General features: G+C 49.3%; 9 protein-coding genes across 9 annotated transcripts; 6 read left to right on the forward strand and 3 right to left on the reverse strand.

The window, feature by feature from the left end:
• Positions 1-630: 630 nt before the first annotated feature.
• On the reverse strand, positions 631-1017 carry N7446_005442 (nuclear transport factor 2 family protein; the record flags this gene model as incomplete). The annotated part of the gene is made up of 1 exon (XM_058514190.1): positions 631-1017. The coding sequence occupies one exon, from the start codon at positions 1015-1017 to the stop codon at positions 631-633; it is 387 nt and encodes a 128-aa protein (XP_058371368.1).
• Positions 1018-1863: 846 nt separating this feature from the next.
• On the forward strand, positions 1864-3185 carry N7446_005443 (purine-nucleoside phosphorylase; the record flags this gene model as incomplete). Its single annotated transcript, XM_058514191.1, has 2 exons — positions 1864-2064; positions 2112-3185. The coding sequence occupies exons 1-2, from the start codon at positions 1942-1944 to the stop codon at positions 3183-3185; spliced, it is 1197 nt and encodes a 398-aa protein (XP_058371369.1). The 5' UTR covers positions 1864-1941.
• Positions 3186-3402: 217 nt separating this feature from the next.
• N7446_005444 (SGNH/GDSL hydrolase family protein) lies at positions 3403-4738 on the reverse strand (the record flags this gene model as incomplete). The annotated part of the gene is made up of 4 exons (XM_058514192.1): positions 3403-3988; positions 4039-4149; positions 4197-4633; positions 4694-4738. The coding sequence occupies 4 exons, from the start codon at positions 4736-4738 to the stop codon at positions 3403-3405; spliced, it is 1179 nt and encodes a 392-aa protein (XP_058371370.1).
• Positions 4739-5491: 753 nt separating this feature from the next.
• On the forward strand, positions 5492-6470 carry N7446_005445 (SDR family NAD(P)-dependent oxidoreductase; the record flags this gene model as incomplete). The annotated part of the gene is made up of 2 exons (XM_058514193.1): positions 5492-5851; positions 5899-6470. The coding sequence occupies 2 exons, from the start codon at positions 5492-5494 to the stop codon at positions 6451-6453; spliced, it is 915 nt and encodes a 304-aa protein (XP_058371371.1). The 3' UTR covers positions 6454-6470.
• Positions 6471-7536: 1066 nt separating this feature from the next.
• Positions 7537-9155, forward strand: N7446_005446 (putative MFS transporter; the record flags this gene model as incomplete). The annotated part of the gene is made up of 3 exons (XM_058514194.1): positions 7537-7732; positions 7780-7842; positions 7897-9155. The coding sequence occupies 3 exons, from the start codon at positions 7537-7539 to the stop codon at positions 9153-9155; spliced, it is 1518 nt and encodes a 505-aa protein (XP_058371372.1).
• Positions 9156-9806: 651 nt separating this feature from the next.
• On the forward strand, positions 9807-10400 carry N7446_005447 (cupin domain-containing protein; the record flags this gene model as incomplete). The annotated part of the gene is made up of 1 exon (XM_058514195.1): positions 9807-10400. One exon carries the CDS (start codon positions 9807-9809, stop codon positions 10398-10400), a length of 594 nt encoding a protein of 197 aa, XP_058371373.1.
• Positions 10401-10433: 33 nt separating this feature from the next.
• Positions 10434-11605, reverse strand: N7446_005448 (zinc-dependent alcohol dehydrogenase family protein; the record flags this gene model as incomplete). The annotated part of the gene is made up of 3 exons (XM_058514196.1): positions 10434-10903; positions 10953-11408; positions 11467-11605. 3 exons carry the CDS (start codon positions 11603-11605, stop codon positions 10434-10436), a joined length of 1065 nt encoding a protein of 354 aa, XP_058371374.1.
• A 374-nt stretch (positions 11606-11979) lies between these two features.
• On the forward strand, positions 11980-13141 carry N7446_005449 (glycerophosphodiester phosphodiesterase; the record flags this gene model as incomplete). The annotated part of the gene is made up of 4 exons (XM_058514197.1): positions 11980-12031; positions 12082-12269; positions 12316-12495; positions 12548-13141. The coding sequence occupies 4 exons, from the start codon at positions 11980-11982 to the stop codon at positions 13139-13141; spliced, it is 1014 nt and encodes a 337-aa protein (XP_058371375.1).
• Positions 13142-14904: 1763 nt separating this feature from the next.
• N7446_005450 (aromatic alcohol reductase) lies at positions 14905-16031 on the forward strand (the record flags this gene model as incomplete). Its single annotated transcript, XM_058514198.1, has 4 exons — positions 14905-14943; positions 14998-15014; positions 15117-15509; positions 15572-16031. 4 exons carry the CDS (start codon positions 14905-14907, stop codon positions 16029-16031), a joined length of 909 nt encoding a protein of 302 aa, XP_058371376.1.
• Between the last annotated feature and the right edge of the window lie 415 nt (positions 16032-16446).

Below are 16446 nucleotides of genomic sequence, written 5' to 3' on the forward strand. Positions count from 1 at the left end.
CTTGTATGCATTGTCTTTCGTGTTCTGACTCAAGGGGGTTTCTTGGCCAGTGTCTACGAGCATAACCATCCAAATTCCTCACCAAGAGGTGGACGTACATATTGAGTCTGCTCCCGCGACTCTTTTTCTTGCCATTTCTGCGATGTTGTCCGCAGTCTATTGTAGCAGACAGTCGGGTTGCCACGAAATGCACTGTAGGACACGAAATTTAAAGCAAGGAGTCCCTGCATTTGCGCTATTGGAATCCTGCATATTCGTCACCCAATGATGGATGCATACAATGGGAACTCGACCCACCCAAAAGCAGTATGTACACTGTATTTAATCCTTCTCACTCCAGTGTATGCAATGCTAATCAGTACCCTTGGAAAGATGTGACCGTCAGTGAAGAATATCATTTTGGATGCAGGTCACTAGAGATGTATCCATCACCACGATAGTCTGGGCGGCTGATCGGTAACTAAACACTACTCTTTTCTGGAGTGTCGAAGCGGTTCAATTCACAAACATGGCATTAAAAGGTTCGTTGGCTCGTGATGCGTTGCATCATATCACTTAAATACACGTTCGCCGATCGCCTAGATCATCTGTCCCTAGATTCATAGCCCAAAATTGTAGACACCCAGCCCATTATAGCAATGTTTCGGAGTGGGAAGCAATCGTCCACTCGCCATCCGATCCCTGACTCCAAGTTGTCGACCCCGTAGCTGTGTATTCCTGCTTCCCCCTCACGGCGCGAATTTTGTATGTCACGACACCAGCCATCAAATCGACAATGATTGTTCGTACTTGTTCAAACTGGTACCCGTCGAATCGGTGGAAGGGTGGGCGAAGTGCTTTCTTAAAGGTGTCCTCATCCTGAAGCGTGAGGATTTCCATTTGAGGGAACATGAAGTTTGCTTCTGGGTTGCTGAGCTTGAAGACTGCTGGTGCTGGATCAGCGGAAGTGAGAGCAGTCCAGAGGGCGCGCTCCTTGTTGAGGAGCTCCTCGCGAATACGGTCGTGGATGGACGGCATGATGTAGAGGGACTGATAGAAAGGAGCGTTATGGATGCAGACTTGTAGTAGGGATATCAAACGCAAATGAAGCAGAAAGGGCAGTGTATGTAAACAGGCGACCTTGATTTTATATAGATTAAAGTGACGTCAGATGACGTTGGAGGTTAATCTCCGGGGATCAGCACTTCGCCCATGGGCAACTGTCGACTGTTGACTGTTGTCAGTCTATTCTTGCACTTGACATGCGTCATGCCCCACGTACAACGGCTTCAGTCACACGGTGGCTTGAAGCCCCTGGCGTCACTGGCCCAGGTCATCCAGGTCAGGTGACATGGATCTCTATGAGGCTATTTATGTCCACGTAGTCTACAGTAACTCTGCATCGAATAATGATCCTAGGGTTGTAGCTGACGCAGCTACAGCTGTTAATGAGAACTGACAGAGACCAGAGCATTAGGACTCGAAAAGCGCGAAACCGACAAAAAGAAGAGAAATGAAGAAAAGAAAAGGAAAAGAGAAAGAGAAAGAGATTGTGCGGTCGGAACCACGGAACTGGCCCTCCCCCTGGATCCTGTTGATATCTGCAGATATTGGTATCTTCTGCTCTGTTCTTCGATATTCTCGGCAACCTCCGACTTGAATCTTCTCAGCTTTGATACCGTGATAAGCACTCCCACACAATTGGTCACTCTTTATCATATGGGTACCTGGATCTCGAACTAAGCAATGGAGCCCCGTCGAAAAAAACGCCAATCGGGAACTCGGCGGTTTTTTCTCGTCGCGGTTTGGTGCAGATCGTAACTATACCGGGCCAAAATGCCCACTTATGGGCAAATGGTGTCTCACTAGCGCGGAAGACGCATTACAGATTCTTCACGGTTTGCTCATATAAAAGGGCGTGGTCGCAGGACAGCTGAACCTAAGCCCTGCGACCAATTCACCATGCGTCTCCTTCAGACTTTGGCAGCCTCGTTCCTACTTGGTAGCTCCCTATGCGGAGCTACCAGCACTGCCCACAAGGCCTCTGAGAAGCCCATTGCGCCCAAGGTGTTCATCGTCTCCATGGTATGTGCCTCACTCGAGCTTTCTGTGGCATGGCTAACTTGCTATAGTTTGAACCGGAAGCTGAAGCCTGGTGGAACATCCCCGAATTCGACCTGTTGGCCCACAACATCACTCTCCCTGGTCTGTCGCCTCTGTACCCGGACGTCCACTGCACCGAAGACTACGAGATCTGCCAACTGATCACTGGCGAGTCCGAAATCAATGCCGCGACCACGGTCACCTCCGTTGCCTTCTCCCCTCTCTTCGACCTCACTCGGACATACTTCTTCATTGCTGGTATTGCCGGTATCAGCCCCAAGAAGGCCACCACTGGATCAGTGACCTTTGCGCGGTACGCTGTTCAGGTTGCGCTGCAGTATGAAATTGATATTCGGGAGCTTAACAGCAATTACTCGACTGGATATATCCCTCAAGGCGCGGACTATCCCGACCAGTACCCCACCAGCATCTACGGAACTGAAGTGTTCGAGGTCAACGCGGAGCTGCGCACCATCGCTGCCGACTTTGCGCGCAAGGCCAACCTTTCTGATTCGGCCACCGCTCAGGCTTACCGCAAGCACTATGGGACTCCCAGTGGAACGTTCAAGGCCGCTACCTTAGGCCCAAGTGTTCTTGAATGCGATGTTGCAACGTCGGATGTGTACTATAGCGGAAATATTCTTGGCTCGGCATTCGAGAACACCACCAAGATCTTGACAAACGGCACTGGTGACTATTGTTCCACCGCCCAAGAGGACAACGCAACCCTTGAAGTCCTTCTCCGCTCGTCGGCCCGCAAGCTGACTGACTTCTCCCGCATCATCGTGATGCGCACTGCATCGGACTTTGACCGCCCCTATCCCGGTTCGTCGGCCGTCTACAACCTCCTCTACGCCGACCAGGGTGGCTTTACACCCGCTATTGAGAACATCTACGTCGCTGGAATTAAGGTCATTGAGGGTATTCTCGACGGATGGCACACTACCTTCTCCGCCGGAGTGGAGCCTACCAACTACATTGGTGATATCTTCGGTACTCTAGGTGGTACCCCAGACTTTGGACCAGGACGGAAGCAGGCTCTTGTGGACAGCGGCGCATACAAGAAGCGCAGTGTCTCGCAACGCCTCAGTCGCCGCGGTTAAAGGATTTCCGCTCTTTAAACAGCGTTAATGTCCTGACCTTGCTAAAGTGTAATCTTATATGTATTTATGATTGGGCCCGAGAATAAATGTCAGGTCTATGTCCTGATGGTTCTACAAAATGAGCAACGTTATTCAGTCTCCCAGCTATCTGTTCACATATTGTGTATAGCTGACGTAGTCTGTACTCCCATAGACCTCTGGTCCGCCACCTTGAGCGTCAAACTGAACCCGAGAAGATATCAAGAGGGAAGTAATCTGCCAAAGCTTGATATCCCGCAACATTAGGATGCAGATGATCACCCGAGTCATACTTCCCCAACAGCTGAGACGGGGCTTGTGGATCTCTCAGTACTCGATCGAAGTCAAGCACGGCATCAAATATGCCGCTTTCCCGGATAAACGCGTTGATTCGTTCACGAGTCTTCTCACGCCCCGGATCCGAATAGGGCTGTTTATAATCAGAGGTAGAGGGTGAGCCGAACGGAGTAATGGTAGCACCAAAAACAGGGATACCTAAAGCATGTATCCGTGTCACGATCTGTTTATATGCTGCCACAAGTTTTTTGTCTATCTCGGCCTGTGAGACAGCATCGGTGCTCCCGACACCAATATCGTTCACACCTTCGAAAATCATGGCATACCGCACACCTGATTGCGCTAGCACATCTCGGTCAATACGGCTGAGTACACTGGGACCGAGGCCATCTTGGAGAATGCGGTTTCCTCCAGCCGCTTGGTTGAGGGTCGCAATATTCGACGTGGAGTCATGTTTCTGCATTTTTTTCAAAAGCAAATCCGGCCAACTGTCTTGTCAGTTACCCCAGAAGCACATCCAAGCTTGGAAGCATCATACCGATTGTTTGCATTTGTAGTGCTTCCCCGGCCATCGGTGATACTGTCTCCGATAATCACGAAGCCACTGGATCGAGAAGGAAGCCAAGCCTCCACTCCACTGATGAGATACCTGAAATATGTGAGAACTTAAATCAGTTCTGAGAAATGAAGCCTCACCAATGATCCGTTGTTTGAGCAGACGAGTCCGTAATATTTCGTGCACCGGTCCAATCCCCAATGGTCAAGTATGAGGTAGTCCTACTCCCCGGGTGGCCCGTAATAGCAAACCCCTCCTGTCCGTTTTCAAGATAAATGCTGATAATGAGAATAGATCTAGCCTTTATGGGAAGTTTAATTGGATCAGACACTGCCAGTCCGCGATTGGCAATCAGAACACTCGGGTTTCCACTGAAACGAACTGGTCTCAACGATTCAAACTGCGCAACACTAGTCCCTGCTTGCTGTGTTGCTGGCAAACCAACAGTCACGCTGGTGATATTGAGTTGATTCACACCGAATGAGTTGGACAGGCGAAGACGAAACTCTTGTGCTTCTAATGAAACCTGGATAGTTTGGCGGATGGTGGTGTTGACGAAGACAGACGTGGATCCATTCTATATCCATCTTCAGTGTCAAGCCATGAATGCCTTTCCAGGTAGTGAATAGGGACGCACAAATGGAGCAGGGGGGAGGTTAGCTGGTTCGACCAGTTGAGGCATTGCCGTCCATATGTTCACCCAATGCGAGTCTTTCCCTTTCTTCCCCTGGTCATTTCGTGCTAAAACTGGCACAGAAAGTACTGAATGTGCAAACAGAAAAAGCAGATACAGAATAGCTTTAACCAGTATATTCATCATGAAAGCGAGCAGTCAAATCTAATGTGTTGAGTAGTATGCTTTAGAACGCACCGGACGTCCATTCCAGTTTAAATCCTTTGCCTCCCATTTATAGGTGTTTTCCTCAAAAGAACAAGCATCTCCGGCTAATGTGGATAATATTGCCCTTCCCTATGCCCCGCGTATTTACTCCACACCGGGTGTATTGCGGGGGAGTACTGTGTATGTAGTTCAACCGACAGGGATATCGGCATGGCAGGAGTCATTTACAGGCTCATGTACCTGTGGGAATCCAACTGGCGGCTATATACAGCCTTCTCTTAACCCCTCCCCCAAAAACCCCCCAACCCTGCTTGAGTATTTCATAGGGCAGATTATACCTTGGGTTCATTGCTGCAACACTAGTCAACTGGCACAAACATGGCCCCTTATGAAATCCGGATTTCGATAGAGAATACCAGTCACTGTCGCCTACATGAAATATACAGTTGCTTATAGTTCAGTGGATCTCCCAAAGCTATCTCCGCTAACCCCGCGATGACATGCTACCCTTATTCTTCTTCTTCTTCCTCTTCCACTTTCTTCTTGTCTCGCACTCATTGCACACTCTATTGTATTCTCGAGCTGCATCCCATCATGAGTAACGTCATCCAACCCCAAAAGACCGCTTTGATCACCGGCGCTGCGTCAGGTGTTGGTTTTGCTATTGCCAAGCTCTGTCGGAGCAAGGGGATGCACTTGGCTCTCCTTGACATTGACAATGACAATTTGATCGAAGCAAAAGATATCCTAAGGGATCTGAATCCCCGACTTCAAACTGAAGCTTATGTGTTAGATGTCGCCGATCGCGTCGCGTGGAAAGAGATCGCGGGGCAGATTGGGGCAAGTTTTGCGGATATTGACCTGGTCGTGTTGAATGCGGGCAAAGGATATAAGCCACAAACGGCTGATAAAGGTCGAATGAACGCTTGGTTAGATCAGGAATATTGGACAAAAGTAAGACACCAGGTCTCTGCTTCAGAGCGAAGAGCTCACACGATTAGACCTTTGACACGAATGTCTTTGGCCCCTTGAATGGACTGGACGCTATTCTCCCTCTCCTTCTATCCTCGGAGTCTAAAGCAGCCAAGTCCATCGTGGTCACTGGCTCAAAGCAAGGTATTACCAATCCTCCCGGGAGCAATCCCGCCTACAATGCTTCAAAGGCCGCGATCAAAAGTTTGACTGAGCATCTGGCACACGATCTCCGCTCCGACCCGTCCACCGCACACATTTCCGTTCATTTACTCATCCCCGGCTGGACATGGACAGGTCTAATGGGCAATGTGGGCCCAACCACTGAGTCAGATGTGAAGAAGCCAGCCGGAGCCTGGTATCCGAGCCAGGTAGCCGAGGAATTGTGGACTGGTCTAGAAAAGGGATCATTTTACATCATCTGTCCTGATGGGGAGACCGACCGTGCTCTTGATCAAGCACGAATGAAATGGGGAAGTGCAGATGTATACGAAGAGCGACCTGCTCTATCTCGCTGGGAGGAGGGCTGGAAGGGCCGTGCCGACCAGGCTATCCAGGCCGATGCAAAGGTTCGCAGGAGTTGAGTCATTTTCAAACAATGTGCCTCTACAGTTTCATACAAACAATGCATAGTCATCTTCATTGACATTATAGTATATCTGGTATCCACGTAGGGATGCCGCTCGCATGTTTCAATTAGACCAACCATATGACGGGGTCCGTGAGGAATACGAGATGTCAGTCATATATAAATCCACTATTCTTGAGTCACTTGAAATAAGTGATATTCTTAGTTGAACATTCTGGTCAGATTAGCCAGTCAGTCGGATTATGGGGTTCTAGGGGCCAGGGGGTGGATGAGAATATATGCGAGAAGAGAAGATATACACATAAGATGAAAATATTCAACTATAAGTGAACAGCTGGCAACATCAATAAACACTATTAAGTTAAAACTTTTATCATGTTAACGTTACATATTATGTTTCTACGATGATACCATCACTCGGCGAAATGACCCCTGGTTGGCTTAAGACCAGGGCAGTGATTCTATATACGTCTGAAATGAAAACCATAAAACTGGATTCTTGATATGTTACAAAGCAGATGCTGGTATCTATATACTGAAATATAGCAGAATATAAGGAAACAGAGATAATAGGGTTGTGCCTGGGGTTCCGGGGAAATAGCTTTCCCCTCAATCCGGCGTTTTAGATGGTGAGGTCATGCAATGCAACCTCGCGGAACAAGCCTTCCACCCGGAAATAGAAATGTCTAGAATATCTAGAAGGAATGTGAAGGAATAAAAAGTGAAACACGATCAGCATGGGATGAACAAAAGGAGAAAAGGGGTAACTAAGGGAATGCTTATCTCTCTTTAAGATAACTTTGCATATAAGTGAACTAGCCATGTAGATACTTATCTTCCTTAGATAAGACTACGAATTGCCTTCGGATGCAACTGTCGGAATTTGGCGATCTTTTCCCTTCCAGCCCTAACCTTCGATGCGGAGAAGCGTGGGGGTGACATCTCGAAGACCTGCAGGATGCAACATTATTCTTATCTAATAGAGCAAGGGATGTCACCTTGATAAGACAGCCCTCGCTTCTGTCTTGGAGCTGTCGGCTTCTTTAATTTTCTTGTCTATATTACTTTTTCCTCCAATATGGCGTCCAGTCCTAAGCAGCCGGACGGCATGACCAAGACCGATACGATTGGGATTGACGAGCCCAACAAACTACACGGCTATGCATCTGCTCCTGGAGTCATTGACGAAGTCACCCGGGTGGTTGATCACAAGGCTGAGCGCCGTCTCTGTCGGAAGTTTGATTATCGCCTTCTCCCTATACTGGCAATTATGTGTAAGCTTGGTGTGCCATGATATCTCGATCAGGACTGACTTGGATAGACCTGTTCAATGCCCTGGATAAGGGAAACCTGGGAAATGCAAAGACTGATGGATTGACTAAGGGTAAGTGGTATTGATCAAAGAGTGAGTCTGTATACTAACCCCATGCCCTGACAGACCTCAACTTCAAGCCCAATGAGTACAATCTCCTACTATCGATCTTCTTTGTACCCTTTGTGGTATTTGCACCACCATTCTCGATGCTGGGAAAGAAGTTCAGTCCGGCACGCGTATTGCCAATCCTAATGTTCTCCTTTGGCTCCTTCACGATTCTGTCTTCGGCCGCCCACAACTTCGGCGGCATGTTTGCTCTGCGCTGGTTCCTGGGCATGTCTGAGGCCGCCTTCTTCCCCCTGGTTATTTACTACCTGACCACCTTCTACCGTCGCGGCGAGCTGGCTCGTCGTCTGGCCGTTTTCTACGCTGCCTCCAACATCGCCAATGCCTTCTCTGGACTTATTGCATTTGGCGTGTTCCAGATCAAGGGTTCTAGTCTGCCTAACTGGCGCTACCTCTTCATAATTGAAGGTGGAGTGACTGTGCTCTTTGCCGTCTTTGCCTTCGTCTATCTGCCCCGCAGTGCAGCCGAGGCCAAGTTCCTATCCGAGGAGGAGAAGGCGCTGGCTTTCCACCGTATCCAGGTCGACTCCAGTGCGGTGGTCAACGAAAAGTTCAAGTTCCGCGAGGCGATTGGGATCTTCAAACATCCCACTACTTATGTCTTCTTGTGCATTGAAATCTGCCTTGGTGTGCCATTGCAGGGTGTCGCATTGTTCATGCCCCAGATTGTCGGAGGATTGGGCTATTCCACTGTCAAGACCAACCTATACACCGTGGCCCCGAATGTGAGTGGAGCAGTGATGCTGCTGGTTCTCGCCTTCACTTCAGATTGGGTCAAGCTTCGATCGCCTTTCATCGTGCTGGGCTTCCTGCTCACGTTTTCCGGATTCATGATCTATGCATCCATCGACGACGTTCCAAACAACCTGCAAGTGGCCTACTTCGCCACCTTCATGATGACGTGGGGAACATCTGCGCCATCGGTGCTGCTCAGCACCTGGTATAACAACAACATCGCCCACGAAGGTCGCCGTGTGCTATTGACGAGTATCGGTGTGCCATTGGCTAACCTGATGGGCTTGGTGAGCAGCAACCTATTCCGCGAGCAAGATGCGCCCAAGTATATGCCCGCGTTGATCAGCGTTGCTGCCTTCGGCGCCGCTGGAGCCTGTCTGGCCGCCTGCTTGGGCTTTTACATGTGGATGGACAACAAGCGACGCGATCGCCGAGACGGAGTGACGATCCAAGCACGGGATATCCCGACGGAGCGATTGAGAGACGGGCCATCGTCTCCTGAATTCCGCTGGTTTTTGTAATAGGAAGTTCGAGCCTAAACCCTGTACTTAGCGAATGAAGATCTGTTCATAGCCCACCTCTTCGTGCCGATTGCCGATGGCACGGTTCTCCCATCCCACGCTCATCTCCCCGCGAAGGTCCCCCGCAAATCCAAGCGAGCGTGGGGGTTCTCTGGGGTAAATTTGATTGTTTTATAATCTTCAAGGGTCCATGAGGTGGAAGTTGGGGACGTGGGATGCAGAAGAAACTGGCCCATGTATAACCCACGTGATCCTCGCTTGAATCTCTCACCTGGGATCTTTGATGTCTTTCACATTTCACCTCTCCCTCTCTCTCATCCAAGATATCTCTCTCACCTCAGCAAACTTCGGCATTATGCTCGGACATCGAAGTTGGAAGTCTGTCACCCCGCAATGCCCAATGGGGAAATCAGGCGCCAATCTTTCAATATGACCTCCGACATGCGGCTTGCGAACACGGCCACAGCAGCAAGGAACACGCAGAATACGGCAGCAGATAATGAGATCGTTCGAGCTCACCGCTGAGACCCAGTGGGGCCGGATGTCGATTTGTCTTCTGCGACTATAAAACCGAGAGGTGCTGGGGTTTTGTCCCGCCTTCTTTAACTTTAGTGTCGAACTCTTCTCCTATTTACTCCTCTCCCTCTTCAAATGGCGTCCAACCCCGGTCAACTTTCGCCTCTTCGTGGTGTTACTCGGCATATCACAGGCCACAATGCCGAAGGGAAAGCAGTAATCCATTCATCGAACGCGGGGCAATGGCAGCCGCTGGACGAAAGCGCCATGGCATTCAACGTTGTCTACACCACCTCCCAGTTCCCCGCCGACCTGAACAATGATGCGGACCTCAGGGCACACGAGAAAGTCCAGCAATCGAAGCATATGGGTCTGGTCAACCCTGGCGGAACCGTATGCCGCATTGTGGACTTTGCCCCCAACAACACGGCCGTCGTTCACCGGACTCAGAGTCTGGACTATGGTGTGGTCCTCGAGGGCCAAATCGAATTGATCCTGGAGGAGGGCGAGCCAACACTCATGCATCGTGGGGATGTCGCGGTGCAGCGGGCCACGATGCACGGCTGGCGAAACCCCAGCGAGACCGAATGGGCGCGGATGCTCTTCGTGCTGCAGGAATGCCAGAAACTGACTGTGGCTGGGAAGGAAATGGGTGAAGAACTGGGAATTGCGACCGGCATAATTCCCCCAAGTGGAAATAGCCAGCCCAAGGAATCCTCTTCTCTTTAACTGTTCAATTCTTTATTTGTTGTTATATCTTATTTACTGGACTTTGATAACTACCTTACCAAAGTGGCTGCCGCTCTCCAGAAATTTGAATGCTTCCTTGGATTCAGCGAACGAAAAGACTCGGTTGACGACCGGGTGAATCTGTTGTTCCTGGTAGAAACGGATCATTTCCTCGAAGCGATCCTTGGGACCATTGATGATCCCCTTGAGGGTCACTGTACGACGGAGAGTTAGGAGGTTGACGTTGAGACGATCCTCGTCGGTATCCATCTTGCCCGAAACGTAGCCGATGCAGTTAATCAGTCCCCCAAAGGCGATGCAATCGAAGCTCTTTCGCAGAGTTTTGGCACCGCCAACTTCGAGAATGATGTCAACGCCCCGGTTCTCAGTGAATTTCATGACCTCGTCTTCCCAGTTGGGGTTGGTGCGGTAGTTGATAGTGAAATCGGCGCCGAGCTTCTTGGCCTGGTCCAATTTGGCATCCGACGAGGAGGTGATGATCACTAGTTGACAGTCAGAGGCAGCCATTGCACATCATCGAATATCACTCACCCTTTGCACCGGCGGCTTTGGCAATCTGTAGTCCAGCAATTGCTACGCCGCCGGTTCCCTGAAGGAGGATAAATTCGTCCTTCCCGCCGCTTCCCCCATTTTGTGACAATGGTCGCATGCCGTTGATAGACATCCATGCTGTGACAGAGGCAATGGGAAGTGTAGCAGCCTCCACATCGGACATGAACGAGGGAGCTTCCACCAGACCGTACTCGGGGAAGACCCGGTGTGTTTGCAGGACTCCATCGTGGGGCAATCCAATACTCCCGCCAAGCTGCTTCTCAGTCACCTGGCCGGTTTGGTGATCGGGGAGGAAGGTCGAGAGGACTCGGTCGCCGACTGTCCATTTCGTCACGTCGGATCCGACCTGCGTCACTACTCCGCACATGTCCGAGCAGGGCACGATGGTGGCATCTTGTTCGGCAGTTTTGTGGTGCCTATACTCGCCATTGGTCACTGGAGAGGATTCTGTTAGGATCCTGTATGTTCATGTTCCGCTTGGCAAGAGACTGACCTTCGACGTCGCGGTAATTCAAAGACACAGCACGGATCTCCACCAAGACTTCGCCTTTGCCTGCCACAGGCATTGGAGCTTCGGTCCGGGAGAGACTGTCCAGACCCTTCAAGGGTGTAATCCATTGTTGAACAGCCATTTTCGAATTGCTTCAGAGGTTGAGAACAGAAGCCCTCAATGTCTCAAGCAACAAATGGAGAAAGTTGGAGATGCCTTGGAGATGTCATGGAGGCGCTGAGTAATCATGGAGAACTTCACGGCAACTTCGGAACTCGGAAGGTTGGAGGGTTGAACTCCTTAACATTTGGAACTCGATGCTCGATGTCCGGGCAATGGAGATGTTGATTACCACCTTTTGGTTCTCGTGCAGGATAGATGCATGAAGGGCCACAACAATATGAGCAGCCGGCTCAGCCTGGCGGGGTTTGGGTTCGCCGGTATCTCCGCCAAACTCCGGTGGAGGACCTTTCAGGTTGCCCACCTCTCCTCAAGGGCTCAACTTGTACAATCAAGATGGCCGACTCGTTCTCTATAGCCCAGGAAGGGCCTTCGCATGGTATCCCAGGTTGGTGACACTCTCCCTCGGGGGTTGACCGTATAACTGATCCCTCTGAGCGCATTTCCTTCACTCACCCGTTGACCGCGAGTCCGCCCGTCTGCCTCACACAATCTCCCATCGAGGATTCAAAGGCCAATACCCCGAAAATACGCTCCTCGCGATCGATGAAGCCATCAAGGCTGGAACACACGCTCTTGAACTCGATCTTCATATATCCCGCGATGGAGTGGTCGTTTTGTCCCACGTAGGTGCATACAATGTGTTTCTGGAACCATACTCATTGTTTAAAGGATGCAAGCCTTCGGCGCTGCTACGGAGTGAAGAGAAAGGTCATTGAATGTGACTGGGAGTATCTACAGACTCTACGCACTGTCCAGGCTCCCCATGAGCCCATGCCCCGGCTGGTCGATGTGTTGGAATACCTCAGACAGCCGGGCCGCGAGCATATCTGGGTCATGCTTGATATCAAGGTAGAAGTCCTCTCCTGTGCATGTCCTAGAAGCAGTAGCTAATGCCCCTAAGCTCACGAATGAGCCCGCCGGCATAATGCAACGGATTGCCAAAACCATCGAGTCAGTACCCATTCCTCGAATTGGGCCCGACTGGCACAGACGAGTCGTCCTTGGATGTTGGTCTTCACGCTACCTTCCCGCCCGAACACAGTATCTTCCCCGATATGCCGTCTCACTGGTGTGTGTCGATGTGAGCTATGCCAGGCAGTTCCTCCAGGTGCCACGGCTATCCTTCAACATCAACCAGATGGCCTTGATGGGGCCGCTAGGTCGAGGATTCTTAGAAGAAGCCCAAGCGGCTCGGCGTCGAGTGTATGTCTGGACGGTGAATGCCCCCAACTTGATGCGTTGGTGTATCCGACACAAGATCGACGGCGTCATCTCCGATGAGCCAGGTCGATTCCGACAAGTCTGCGACGATTGGGAGAAGGAACACTCAGGCGGACTATGTTTGCCAGATCCCAAGTTGGATCGGATTTCCATTAAACAGCGGTTACAAATCTACGCTGTGGCACTCTTTGTTATCGTATTTGGCTGGTTCATCAAACGCAAGCACCTCCCTCCTCTTGAACGGGTGCATTTTGAAGAACGCAAGCTGGAATAGATACATATTATTTCACCATGTATAGCGACAGACGAATTACGATATAATGACTACAATTTCGGGTTAATGAAGTGAACGAAACGTTATATCCAGTAAACATGTAAATGGCGGACCTGTGACTTGCCAGTTCGAGTTAGTTTTGCCTTAATACGCTATTTTGTAACCTCTCCTGACGTCACGTCGATATAAAAGACCCGACCTCGTCCTTTCGGCCTCTCTTTTCCTTCTTCCCCTTCCTAGAACTCCTCTGTCACGGAGTCCCTAGGAATCATGCACGGATCTCTCGCAATCATAGGGGATCAACATCGTATAGGTGTCGACACGTCAGAGTTGGTTTACCGCAACGCTATTCTTTATATTCCTCTAATATCACTTGCCCCTTAGGCATCTTTATCTTACCTAGTTGACAGGCTCTATCATATAAACACTAGAATCCTTCTTTACTTTATAATATCCTACCCTAGGGTAGGAAAGACTAGATCTATTCGGCGCTCTACCTAGCATCGCTCCTCGATACCCTCGAAGTGACTAAGCCCGTATAAGGCCTATTAGGCAACGATACGGTTAAGAGACAGATCGCTGACGTTAAAAGCAGAGAATCGTTAGGCAAGTATAACCCGGAAACTTCTAACTTAGCGATGACCCGATAGTCGTGCGTAATAGTAAGATATTCGCTCACTTCGTATACGACTCGAGTGATAGGAACATAAGGGTATCCTAGTATACGATTCGAGTTAGCAAGGCTTAATCTAATCGACGAGTTATTATAGCTTGCCTACCTATTCGTAAAGCCTCTAGAGCGATGAGGATGGCACAATATCCCTCTGTCGTCCGTTTCGTCCTCCTCCGGAGTCAACCCACCGAAATTAATAAATGTAGTACTGATAGACCGCTGTTTGGAAAGTATGCATAGTTTACAATGTACCCGGATTAGTGGAGAAGGTTTACGCCCGAAGAAGCTGAAAGTTATTTGCCTGCCCTATATCATTGACGTAACTTATGGGGCTAAGGAGACTAGTGACTATGGCTACGGAAGATGCAGACATGATCAATGACGATAAGAATAGCACAATATCCGTCAGTTTCGTCCTCCTCCGGAGTTAACCCACGGTATTAATATCTGTAGTCCTGATAGACCGGTGTTTGGAAAGTATGCATAGTTTGCAACGTACCCGGATTAGTGGATAAGGTTAGTACCTAAAGAGATTGAAAGTCAATTTGTTTGCTTGCCTATATTGTTGACGTAATTTATGGGGCTAAGGAGGCTAGTAGCTGTGGCTATGGAAGGTGTAAACATGGTCAGTAATGATGAGAATGGCACAATATTCGTCTGTTTCGTCCTTCTCCGGAGTTAACCTACGGAATTAGTAACTAGATATTGATTGACTGGTGTTTGTAAGGTATGCATTGTTTGCAACGTACCCTGATTAGCGGATAAGGCTAAGACCCGAAGAAACTCAAAGTCAATTTGTTTGATTGCCTATATCATTGCCATAATTCATGGGGCTAAGGAGACGTAATGCCCGTGGCTATGGAAGATGCAAACATCAATGACGATGAGGATGGCACAATATCCGTCTATTCAGTCCTTTCACGGAATTAACGGAATTAATAACTGTATCATATAGTATAAATATTCGGACAAGCGTTGACAGAGTGTTGACTTTTATAGTCATAGTTGTGATACTATAGTCTTAGCAGTCGATCCAAATTTGAAGTTCGTATACCTACTTAGCTGCCTGATTGCTGGTGCTATTTCCAAGATGTCGTCTGGGTCTATAAAGAATGTCGCAGTTATTGGGGTAAGTCATACCTTTTTCCCCTCGCATCGTGTGGGTGTTAATGTTTTACAATAGGGTAGTGGCAAAATAGGGTAAGATAATCCGACAATCCTATATCTAAGCTATGGAATCTTTGATTACCGAGAGATCTCAAGGAAGCCTGCAGAGCTGTAAGCTGACTTACATATACACAGACGGTTTATCGTCGAAGCTCTTCTCCAATCCACGCACAACTACAACGTCACTGTCCTGTCCCAGGAACAATCTGCCTACTCCGCTCCTAAAGGTGCGCGAACGGTGAAAGTGGACTACAACAACCATTCTGCCCTCGTCTCTGTGCTAAAGGGCCAAGATGCTGTTGTCTCTGCTGTTGGTTCGGCAGCGACCCGGGATCAAATCAAAATTGCTGATGCGGCGATCGAAGCTGGGGTGAAACGGTTTATTCCAGCGGAATACGGCACTGATAAGAACTATCCAGGAAATCCTCCTGAGCGAGCGCCTTCGTTTAAGGCTAAGCAGGATGTGAAGGACTATTTGGATGGAAAGATCGAGTGGACCGGTATTCTGACGGGTCCAATTTTTGATCTGTAAGCAGTTTTCCCTCTGTCATGGTGATAGCATACTAATAGCAGTGTTTTACTTGCTGCAGAGCCTTTGAAGAAGGGTTCCTAGGCTTCGATGTTCATACCAGGACTGCGCGGTTAGACCCTAACAACCGATCTAGCCACTTCTCGGCATCGAGCCGTTCGCTGGTAGGCAGGGCGGTAGCCCAGGTCCTCGCGCCTGGAATCGCACCGAGAACGGCGAACAAGTTCGTGCATGTCCGATCATTAACTGTGTCTCAGGACGAACTGCTTACGGCACTGGAGAAGATTACTGGAGAACAATGGAAAGTTGAGACTGTTGATTACAGTTCTTTGGTGAAGGACGCACGCAAGAGATTGGCACAGGGCGAGTACATGGCCGCTATTGTGTTGATTCAAGAGGCTTTTCTGGACCCGAATGCTGGAAATAATTGGGATGAGAGGGGAGTGGTGTCAAACAAGGAGCTTGATTTACCGGATGAGGAAGGGTTGGAGGAAACCCTGAGGATTATCTTGGGAGCGTAATGTAATATACCTACAGCTTACTCCATTCGGTTGATCACGGGTCCCGTCTTTCCTTGCTTTTTGTATGTCATTCTGGGATGTCGCCTGAACCGCGACCAGTTACTCGCGGTTCGACCTTGATGGTCCCCGATTTGGTTATCGGTCCCTCAGATGGGTATTTAACATGCCTTCTGACTTACCATTCTTTCACGTTTTCTATCAATTCGATTTCAATTCACTCTAATTGGTTCCCGTTCGATCAGACACCCCACTAAATGCATACTAACCATATAGGCAGGTAAAAGACTAATTGCTAATCTTCTATACGAAGGCTAGCAAGAGCAACAAATACATAGTGCGCTTATCTAATGTGGGAAAGCGACATACAAGGTTGTCCTAGCCTATGCATGCGCTTCAGGTATTAGCGCACTAAGCG

This window comes from Penicillium canescens, assembly GCF_028828765.1.
Source record: "Penicillium canescens strain IBT 15451 chromosome Unknown utg000004l_segment0_segment0, whole genome shotgun sequence".
NCBI classification, from domain to species: domain Eukaryota; kingdom Fungi; phylum Ascomycota; class Eurotiomycetes; order Eurotiales; family Aspergillaceae; genus Penicillium; species Penicillium canescens.